The sequence below is a fragment of the Cydia amplana genome, chromosome 15, assembly GCF_948474715.1.
Source record: "Cydia amplana chromosome 15, ilCydAmpl1.1, whole genome shotgun sequence".
Classification (NCBI taxonomy): domain Eukaryota; kingdom Metazoa; phylum Arthropoda; class Insecta; order Lepidoptera; family Tortricidae; genus Cydia; species Cydia amplana.
Window position 1 is genome coordinate 15585312 of NC_086083.1, and position 12057 is coordinate 15597368.

At 39.0% G+C, this 12057-nt stretch overlaps 2 protein-coding genes across 2 annotated transcripts in view; both read left to right on the forward strand.

Moving 5' to 3' along the window:
* LOC134654463 (protein piccolo) overlaps positions 1-12057 on the forward strand; it is a 63917-nt gene that overhangs the window by 45426 nt on the left and 6434 nt on the right. The window contains exons 2-3 of the mRNA XM_063509905.1: positions 6215-6334; positions 11172-11275. Of these exons, the coding sequence (XP_063365975.1) occupies positions 6215-6334; positions 11172-11275 (224 nt within the window). The remainder of the gene's footprint in view (positions 1-6214; positions 6335-11171; positions 11276-12057) is intronic.
* The window catches only part of LOC134654661 (zinc finger BED domain-containing protein 4-like), a 1082235-nt gene that overhangs the window by 39105 nt on the left and 1031073 nt on the right, over positions 1-12057 (forward strand). The gene's annotated exons all lie outside the window — the stretch shown is intronic.

Sequence of the window (12057 nt, forward strand, 5' to 3'; positions counted from 1 at the left end):
CTACCGCGCACAAAACTACCTACGTATTAAGCTAAATGGAAAAAGTAAACACTAAAGTCTGGGAAGGCAGGAATTTGTTGAATTCTGTAAAACATTTTAACATAAATCCGTTCAGTACGTGCGCCGCTCCGTATAAATTGAACGCTTTTTGCACTAATGTTCCTGAGATTTCGACGAGTGCTTTAATTTATGTTACAAAATGCAGGTGGATAGGAGAGCAAATGCCATGTATTTGGGGCATTATCTATGAAAAGGGACCTTATTGCCGATGGCGCTTACGCCGCACAGCGTCGCGCGGCATTGTATTTATATCGGAGCATCGCCATCGACAATAAGGTCCGTTTTCATAGATAAACGTCACATTTTATTGCGCTAGAAATGTTACGTTCAGTGGGCTCCAGACTACCTATTCATCAAACCAATACCTGGATATAATATATTCAACCGTTGCAATACCTAGTTTGATTTGCAATGAGTTAGTTATCCAATTACCCACTAGATGAAGTTGTACCGTGCGTGAAAATTCTACTCCGCGCTGTTAAGATTTTTCCTAAAAACATACCTGTTGTTACCTCTATTGTCTTTGTTTATGTTATTGTACATTTATTGTAAACTACGTGTATGTGAGATGTGCAATAAAGAGTATTGTATTGTATAATCTACATCACAAAATAATCTAATCCCCCCATCTCTGTTCTGCCACCGTGGGACTAGACACGGACTTGCGTTTCACCCTTACGTCGCGTCGTTACTCTGCCACTGATTCGTACTAAACGCTATGCATCCAGCTTTATCATGCGAACGGCTAAGGAGTGGAATTCACTTCCTGCAAATCTATTCCCAGTCCACTATAACTTGGATCTTTTTAAATCGAGAGTGAATAGACATCTTTTAGGTAAGCATGTTACATCCTAGACTGCATCGGCACTTACCATCAGGTGAGATTGTCGCAAATGCTTACCTATTTCTTATATAAAAAAAACATGATCTATGTTCAATTACATTTAAGCGTAACCGTCGTCCCTGCGCAAGCGTCTGTGGTTCTGTGCGATAATACTAGTACTTATTTTGTGCTATAAGTTAAGAAGGTTCGCGAGCAGGCAATTTAAATTGCTACACATCGCCGTTTCCAGGGCCGTTGCTAGGTCAGCGGGTCGCCATTTTATTACGATACACATGTGTGCGTGGGCCGTGGCCGTTTACAGTGCATTTTGCTTATAGGAATACCCCTCTATGAAGTTAAAATTTAATCATAATGTAAGCCTGACAAGATTCTGTTTGGCCCTGAGATAGTGTCGCTATAAACCGCTTACATATATGGCAATCGTCTGTAGTCAAAGAAAATGTCAGTCAATCATGTCATTTCATTTCATTTCATTTTCATTTATTCACCATAAAGTAATATGTGCATTACATGGTATGTCGTTACAGGCAATCGAATACTTAAAATAAGTACAATACATTGTATAATAGAAATGAATTAAAAGTAATTGTTGTCAATCAAAATAATTATAAAATTTCCCTTCACTAGCCTATTTAACATTATGCAAAGTTATTTATGTCAATATTGCAGTTTAAATATTCGGTCACAGAGTAGAAGGCATGCTTCCTGAAATAATTAGAAATTTTATTTTTAAAACTATTTATTGGCAAGTTAGTTATTTCTAATGGCAGTTTATTGAACATTTTGATCTTTAAGTAAACGCCCTGTTTTTGAAATTTTTTAAGCCGCACCTTTGGTAAAAGCAATTTGTGCCTGGATCGCGTGTTATAATTGTGTATGTCAGATAATTTTAGAAGAGAATCCGCTTGTTTGTGAATTTCTAGCAAGGAATTATAGATAAATAACGAGATTACCGTCATTATGCCTAGTTTTCCAAAGAGAGGTTTGGCCGAGTCCCGTCGGTTGACACTAGTGTTGAGTCGCTCACTCGTGAGGCACCTCATTTGTACCACTCATTTTGTTAATTTGTCGCAGTACTTCGTACCGCAAAAATGTCCTACTTCACTCCTCTATTCATTTTACTTGATTCTAAAATTATCTTTCTCCTAAAAGTTCTATTCTTAACCTCCAGAATTGCACTCCAATTAAATGTTACTATTTATTTATTTATTTATAAAGGAAGTGATGAATACATAAATATGTATATACATTAAATATTTTTGTCGCCGTTGGAATTAATGGAATAGTCGACGCTGAAAATATGCTAGTACCTCACCTCATTTGAAGTAAGACATTGTAACACCTCATTTTAGAAAATGAGGTACTCATACAAACTCATTTTAAATTGATGTCCTGCCCATCACTAGTTGACACCGCTCATGATCCTCATAGAACGCTTCTGTAGTACTAGTACTTTTTGAATATCCGATGCATTTCCCCATATAGTTATTGCGTAATTTAGTAAGGATTAAATATACGCATAGTAGACCATCTTTAAAGTTCCTGAATTTATTAGAGGTTTGAGCTTAAGTAACGCAAAATTTTCCGAAGAGAGTTTGCTACAAAGTTTCTGTATGTGATCTTTATGTGTTAATTTATTATCTATTATATATCCTAAAAACTTATTGCAATCTTGATACTTAAGAGTAGATGGATTTTTGTCTATTCGAGAATTTGTTCTATATTTAACATTTATGGTCTTGTCGGTATTCAGTACTATCCCGTTTGCCTGGAACCAGTTCTGTAGGCTACGTTGGATTTGTATCAGCTCTTCCTCCATTAAGTCGACTTTCGCGTGCCTCACTCCCACGTGAGTGTCGTCAGTAAATAGAGTGACTTGTGCATAGTCTGGAATATTTGATGGTAGATCGTTTACGTATATCAGGAATAACACAGGGCCCAGAATCGAACCCTGTGGTATTCCGACATCATTGTTTTTAAATTCCGATTTGCTTGATCCAACCTGCACGATTTGACTACGTTCTTTCATGTACGATGACATCATATCTAAAGCTGTTCCATTAAAGCCGTAGTACGTGAGCTTCGTCAGAAGAATGTCGTGCCTAAGGCAATCGAACGCCTTAGATAAGTCACAAAATATGCTAGCACATTGTTGTGACGTATCCAAGGATTCAAGCACAAAGTCTAATACTCTTCTAATCGCAGCCCCCGTACTTTTGTTGGCTCGGAATCTATATTGGCAGTGCGTAAAAAGCTCATTTTCTTCGAAGAATGTTACTATTCTCGACTTTAGTGCTGACTCTAGTACTTTTGAAAAGACAGGCAAAATACAAACCGGTCTATAATTGTTCGGATCTGAAGTATTTCCTTTCTTATATATCGGTACTACTCTGCCTATCTTCAATACATCTGGAAATACCCCTTCCCTAATGCAGCAGTTTATACTTTCTAAAAGAAGTTCCATAATGTTATCATTAAAACTAATAAGCTTAAGACATCTGGTGTCCATTTGTAATACATCTTTAGATTTCTTTATTTTTAGAGTGCGTATTATTGTCATTAACTCTTTAGGTGTAACGGCATGAAATACGATTTTTTAGGTGGTATTTTTTTGTTGTTAAGGTATTCTATGCATGTTTCTGACGAGATGTCTAAATGTCCGCTTATCCTGTGGGCTGTGTCTATGACCAATTTCAAAACACTGTTTATTGGAATCCTACGCAATCGTATTAGGGCCGATACAGAATACAGACGGACTGCAACCCGACTGCAATTTGTATGGGAACTGCACGCCGACTGCACGCCAACAGCAACGTCAGGTTCCCATACAAGTTGCAGTCTTGTAACAGTCCGTCTGTACCGGCATTTAATCGAGCGAGGAGTTCTTCAAACCAGCCCAATTTGCTCCTCCAGCCCTAGTAGTACGGTCGCATTTTTATCGTTTATCACCATGCCTGTCACGTTCTAACAAGTATGTAAGTGCGAAAGTGACGGGCATAGTGATAGTCGATAAAAATGAAACCGTGCTGAGCCCGCTGCTGCTCTGCGTATTCGCGTCCACTGCTGAACAGGTATGTTTCGTTATCTATGAAAAGGGACCTTATTGTCGATGGTGCTTACGCCATTATTAACGATGCTCCGATACAAATACAATGTGCGGCGTAAGCGCCATCGACAATAATCCATTTTCATAGAAAATGCTCCATATGCCTTTTTCATGGATTTCCATGCTGTTCCATATGCGGCGGTTCTACGCCAGGTCGGTCGGCCCTGCCGTCTTTTTAATGTCGTCCGACCATCTGGCTCGTGGGCTGCCGTCATTTCTTCCCAGTCGAGACACATTTTATCCAAATGTAACAATAAAAATCTACAATAAAATAAAAATCAGTCCATCCTTGAAGAATAATAAAAATGAATCGTACCTTGTATACCCCGGTAGTATTACCACTATTACAATAGATAGACTGATAAGGTCAGTTCCCTTTTTTATCGGCTGATGGTGGATCAATAGGCCGCTAATATAGCTAACGTAAACCCATTTAGAAGGTCGTAACTTACATAACTATATATTGACAAAGCCGTTCAACATACAAAAAAACGTAGTTGATTTACAGTTTTCAATACTTTTATTCCTTGGAACTATGCTAAAATTTACGTCAATATTGTTTAATTAGTACCGTTAAACTACTCAACTTTAGTCCTGTCTATACATTTCTTCACAACTATGGTTCACAAGCTCTACACGTTTATTAATGTCATCAAAAACATAAATGTGAATGAAGAGCCAAGTTCAATAAATATTAAGAATATGCGTCGTTGTTGACATCACCGGCAAAATAATCACTACATACGAGTAATATAAAACAAGTCGATTCCCGCTGTCTGCCCGTCCCTATGTATGCTTAGGTTTTAAAACTACGCAACGGATTTCGATGCGTTTTTTTTTTAATAAGTAGTTATTCAAGAGGAAGGTTTATGTATAATTTGTTAACCCGTGCGAAGCCGGAGCGGGTCGCTAATTGAGATATATATGGGTGCCAAGTTTAATTCTCTTGGGGTGTAATTAAAGTTCAGTATTTACCTTTTTTAACGTTTGTACCTATGGAGAATCGGTCGTTCACTGTCGTCTTAATACAAGACTTGAAACCTAAATTGGTTTCAAGCCTAACTTTACTAGCAATGTTTACAACCAACTCTAAAATGCCATAATCGCGTCGTAAAACAGCTCATTACAATCCGATAACGCGTCGCTTGTGTGTTCCAGCGTGGTGCGATGGCGGTGCGGTGATGGATGGCGCGGACGCGGGCGCGGGAGCGGCGGCGGGCGCGGGCGCGGAGTCGGCGGCGCGCGGCGCGGCGCTTGAGCGGGCGTATGTGCATGAGGTGAGTACAAGATGATTTTCAATGATACGAGTAAGTAACTAGCAGTTTTGTAAATAAATTTAAACATTAAGGGCCAGTTGCACCAACCACATTAGACAGACTGATCAACGTCAGCCGGCGCGCCACGGCGCTTTACTATGAAACTTTCCATACATAAAAGTTTAGCGAACTCTTTAACGATTCGAACAGTTTGGTGCAACTGACCCTAAGGGCTCATTTAGACGGTGCGGTGCGAGAACTCGCATGCGAATTTCATTACCATGAATTGATGTCACCTCAATGGTCCGCAGTGTATACGAGTTCGCACGCCGTCTAAAGCAGCCCTAAGGAATGCCCCTTCGGAATTCTTAGCTTTCCACTAAGTCAACTAAGGTAGCCAGCGCATTCAGCTGTCCTGGGGGCCAAGCCAAGATGACAATCGTACATAAACGTCAAACGAAAAGAAAAAATGTATTGAGATGATAGTTGCTACGAAATTCACGGTCACGCTTGTTTTCCATACATTATTCAAGCTTCGATTAGGCTTTTCTAGGCCCCCCATATCTAGCTAATCCGTTGTTTCAAGATTTTGGAGATGTCGGCTCACTCGATGTGACCTTACAATAGGGGGTATTACTGCAATGTTCTGCCGCCAGAGTGCAGCACTAGCACCCATCGTAAACCATAGAGTAACTATACATACTGTGCCTTAAACTGTTTTTCACTAGTTTTCACAGACAATAAAATATGACATTGATACATCAAGGCGGTTTGTTTACGAGTACAAAGGGCCTACCAGGAAACGCGAAACTCAGCGCCTCTTTAGCGCTCGAATATGCAATGAGTAATACAGAGGTTATATAACAAAGTTTCGACTTTCTCGTTTGATGTAGACCCTCAGATTGTGAGTGATTGTGGTAGTGGCGCCCTCTACTTATTAACTGAAAGCACGTGAATGGCAGGTGTACGAGCAGGCGGGCGAGGACGGCGACGACGCTCGCGCGCCCGCGCCCCGCGTGCAGGCCTTCCTCGACGACCTGGACCCGGGCAGCCTTGTCTGCGATGTCGGTCAGTATTTCACTCAACCTATTTACTATACTTTACCAAAGAGAATAGAGTGAATAGAGAGTTACTGTCATGGTAAATTATGTAGTCCTGGTACATTTATCTTTAGACAAAAGATTAAAATTGTTAGAACGCCATTTGATTTTGACCCTTATTCTTTCATTGATATGTGTAAATTTGTTAAGTATTGAAATTAACGCCATGTACCCGAGTATAGGCCAAAGATTATGGCGCCATGGCTCGAAAAGATTGATTGATTGAAATATTTAACAAATTAAAACAGTGAACGAATAAGGGTCAATGTCAAATGGCGTTCTAACAGTTTTAGTCTTTTGTCAAAAGATGGCAGTGAATTTACTGTGGCTACATAATTTACTTTGACAATCCGCCTCTATTTCAAATTCTCTTTGACTTTACAAATATAATCAAAAATGAAAGTATGTTAATTTATTGTTCCCTAATTGTATCCCAATCTCAGTCTATTTATATATTTAAAACTCTTTTAAATCATTTCGGTATCATGAAAGACACATATAACTAAGCAAGTATACCCTATTCCCTTTAATAAATCCCTCATTATGTTATTAAGTAAATTCTACTCAAAGACTCCCACGCTCGACCTTTGAACCCAACAAGCTTTTTTATCACTTTTATCAGTGGGCGTAACATTAAATTACAGTACTTCATTACCCTGTTTGTAAGAAAAAAGAACAAATACCTACAAAAAGTTATCAAGGGCGGACACGCCATAGTACGGAAATCGTTCCAATGTCTATGTGAGCACGACATGTTTTAAAAGACGCGAGTGTGGCGAGGGGGGAGGGGGGGGGGGTGAAAAATACGCTTGAAAACTTTAACGAAGGGCGCCAAAACCCGATTTCGCTCTATCCTGATCAAGGGCTCGGGCCGGCACTGAGTATAGTATACAATACAGTGTATACGCAATAGGCATCAATGTGTGTGTAAGTTGCTAAGGACAGTTATTCTAGTAAATACTTTGGTTAACCATGGCAACGTGGTACAGATATAAGTAGTGCATAATTGTTTTCCATCGTATTTTCTCGGAAACTTTCGTAATTTTCATGCTATCTCAGTCGACCTCAGTACTTTTTGTACCGAGACTAACTGAAATAGCAAGACACTTCCCTGAACAAACTATGGAAAATAATTATGCACTACTTCTGTACACATAGATGACCCAAAAGCACAGATCTACAATGACGCTTAATGCTTTACAAAAAATTGCGATTACGATTTTATGAGTACGAAAGAGACAGACTACAAATGAAAAAGTGACCACTTTTGAGTTTCATAGCGGCCGCTAACGGCCGCTTGAATGTACCATAAGCTAAGGGTACCTACCTAATACAAAAAAATAGAAAATATGTACTATTACTTATATTGTGCCAATATTTTATCATACATCAAAGGGGCTTAAGAGATATTCTTTAAAACATTCATAAGCCGATTTAGCAACGGGCCGTTTCCGCTACCGCTTGTTCCTGTGGTGGCACCCGATTATTGTGATATTGTTTCGGTCAAGGCGTAGGGCAATACCCTTTCTTATCTTGAAATCTTGGGCTAAATTTGTTACTGTTGAGCCTATAATAAGATTAAAGATTTTTCGTTATTTATAAACAGCTAGCTTCTGCCCGCGACTTCGTGTACGTGAAATAATGATGATAATTGATAGAAACTATGCTAATAATATAAATAGGATAGTTTCTGTCAATCATCACCATTAATAAATATAAATAGAATACAAAGAAAATGGAACGAGTTACATACAAAACTTCTATACGCTCAATTTTATTTGTATTAAAATTTTAGCAACAAAAACTATAATAATACTAGAAGATATACGAGGAGGTACAGTCGCGCTCCGTGATTGTTACGCCATTTAGGGTTGTAGCTAAAATGGAAATTCCATAGAGTAAAATAGAAAATAAGCGTAATTGTATTGTATTTTATATACAGTATATCTAATAAATGTCAGGAAAATATATGTTGAACTTCCTACACACTTCTGAAACAATCTCAGACATAAACAAATGTAAAGATATTCATAATATTATGTAAAGCATATCGTTTGATATTTTGACCTTTTCAAATTTTCTATCGTTACACCTACGCTGAATATTAAAAAAACCATCATAATAATGTGTAATCGTGAATTATTTATATTCCATTAGCAATATTGCAAATCAAATATCACTGCCTACTTACCTAATAATTATCAGTAGATCTTTTGTTTGAATAACCTTTAGAATAGGTAAACAAATTCACGAACATTGTTTTTTTAACGGCCTCCTAGGCTTTTCGGTAGTTACCCTGCCTACGAATCATGAGGTCCCGGGTTCAAATCCCTGGTAAGAGCATTTATTTGTGTGTTTATCATTATCACAGATATTTGTTCCTAAGTTATGGATGTTTTCTATGGATATATACGTCTTTATATAGAAATGTCGCCGTCTAGAGTTATACTAAGATAAGTCTGCAACGATTTTGTTAGGACCATGAACCTATAATATTACGGACAGAGTTTCGCTTACAACACAACTGTGATTCCAACATCCACCAGTTTCATAGTATTTACGCGTGACACACACACATTGACAGCCCACATCCACCAGTTTGCCGTCAGACGAATCGAAACGTCATTGAAGTAAACATGTCGAAGAAAAATATAAAATATGCCGGCATGCGTAGTTAAATCCTGCTAGAATTGTACCGATCGAAAGAAAAAAAGTCACGGAATAACTTGTCATACTGAAGTTTATCAATTAGTACGTAAAACCACGATAATTTGTTGTTTATAAATTATCAAACTGCAAAACAGGAGTGTGACCAGTAACATGAATAGGGTAATTTCCCGAAAGTAGGGTAATTGATACCCTTCTTATTAAATCATTATGTATTAAGAGATCATTTAGGTAAATGGTTAAATTATTGATTGTGCATTTGAAACTAGGTCGGTATGGTAATTTCCCGATATTAAGGAGATTAGACGCTTACATGCATGTTTGATAGTTAACGTTTGTTTGTAATGTATTATAATTTTTTTGTTGAAAACCAGATATGTTTCAAGTTAAATGTATAAATTAAAAAAACATGACGAACTGATTTCATTACGATGCTAAGTATCATTAGGTATTGAAAATAATGTTTGCACAAAGGAATTGTGCAATATTGCGCATTTTCAAGACCTATAAAATCAGATACGTACACATTTTTTATTGTCTAACGTAAAACTGTCCTATGTTTTTTATTTGAAAATTAGGACGATATTAAAAATAATTGTTTCACCATTAGGGGAGAATTTGTGTTACATGGTAACACTCGTCTACACGCACACATTTAAACCGTCCGCCATTGCAGTGTCACAGTTTGTCTTAGGTGACAGTCCGTCCGTAATATTCTAGGTCCATGGTTAGGACACGCAGTGCAAGCGTTATTTAAAACGTCTAACTTTTATGAAATTATGACGTAGGTATAAATAACACTTCCACTGCGTGTGCTTTAAAATCGTTGTAGACTTATCTTGGTCTAACTCTAGTACTCAAAACATAAGCCTTATTGAGTTTACTATTGTACTAGGTCGATCTGTTGCAAAACATTTATTTAGTATTTACTTATTGGTTGATGATTACTAAAGATATCGTCTAATCTAACCACCACCAGGCGTGGCTCACTCCGCGGTTTCGTCGCTTTGCTACAGGTAGCTAAAAGTACATCCGTTCCACACCAATTTTGGGGAAAGCCATAAACCGCGCGTGGCACTGTCGCCACCTAGCGGCCATATCTGTGCTGATCGTAACAGACGCGTTTTGTTACAGAGTAAGTCTTCTGTACCTAGTACTATTATTTATTCTGTGCTACCACGGAACTTCCAAACATGAAAATTGCGCCCTGATTGACCGTACGACCTCACTTCGCTCGGTCGGTAAATCGTGTAGGTGTTGTGTAGGAGTGTACTGAGGTGCTCAACCTTTATTATAACCAGGGTTTATTCCACAATTAGTTCGTAAGACAACTTTGTAATCCCCAGGAGATATTTTACACCCACTCCGTTAAAATGTTATCACGTAACTGACCTGCCCTAGTAGCACGGTCGCATTTTTATCGTTTATCACCATGCCTGTCACGTTCTAACAAGTATGTAAGTGCGAAAGTGACGGGCATAGTGATAGTCGATAAAAACGACGGCCGTGCTGAGCCCGCTGATTAAACATCTGAGGATAGAAATATATTTCGCTGTTTTCTATTAAAAACAGGATATACTGTTTAATATAGGGATTATGAGTGGACGCAAAACCAAGAAATTAGGATGCACACATATTTGTATGCAGGGGTACTAAGGGTACTGACTCTAATTCTCTTTTGATAACAATTTCTAGGAGATAGATATTGATATATTTATGTTACGTAAATATTCATGCCAAGTTTCATGTATCTAAGTAATTTAAGTATGTACGTAATACTGATTTAAACGTTCACGATTTTTACACATTATTAAATTGTACAACGGGACTTAATCGCGTATCTAAGTTTTTAAGATTTACCTCCGACATTTCGAGGACGGCGTTGTCCCCGTGGTCTCGGAGAAGACTGGCTTAAGTTGACATCAGCATCTTCTAACCGCGCGAGTTTTTCCAACTACCCGCAGTTGGTCTTGTTTATCCGCTTGAACGTTCAAGTTCGTTTAGATACGCGATTAAGTCCCGTTGTACAATTTAATAATATGTACGTAATTTTAAAATTAGAGCATATAACTTCGATTGTAACCTCTCTTTAGATAGTTTACATAGATTAGATTATCAATTATTCATATTATTTGCAGGTTGTGGCAACGGGAAGTACCTGAGCGTGAATCCGTCCGTGTACGCGGTGGGCGGAGACCGCTGCACCCGCCTCACCGCGCACGCCCGCCACCACGACAATGAGGTAAGGATGACGGTACTATTAATATGACAGAGTTGTTGTTATCCTAAAGCACCCTACAGGTGCAGAGGGCCTTCACAAGCTCGCGGCACGCCTTTATATCTTCAACGAATCTTCTGGCCTCGCCACAGTTCAGCCCGACCACAGAACAAGTAAAATGGCGATGCGAGCAGGGTACGTGTCGCCGCCGGTTATGAGCAAACGCTCGCATGCTAATACTCGCCCGCACTGACCGAAAAACGTAAACATGCCTTTTGCGCCACAATAACCTTCAGATTAAGAAGCCAGACATCAAATCTGTCTAAAGGAGGCGTATCCATTCACCAGGCACACAAGTTTTTACTACCGTTGCGCGAGTGTTAGTAAATGTGGAGAGGAACGAGCGGCGACACCGGTTCCGATACTAACTGCGCGCGATAGCCATTCTAACCTCTTTAATATGTTCTGTGGTGTACACCAAGGGCGTAGCCAGCCAGTGAACTAGGAGGTGGCGAGTTGATAGGCCTGGGGGGGCAGAGGCCACAAAGGGGCATGCATTGTATGTAAAATTTGAGCTCCGGCTGTACCTGCTTACGCCCATGGTGTACACAAGAGGCCGCCCGAAGCCACGGCTTCCGTCCGGCGGTTTCCAACAGAAAGCGATGGTTGCATAATTCATTTACTCTCCAAATAGTATACGTAATCCAATAAATATCCTAAAACAGCGGTTCTTAATCTTTTTTTTTTTGACGGAACCCTTTTGGAAAGCGAAATACTTGATGGAACCCTATAATAAAACAATAGTT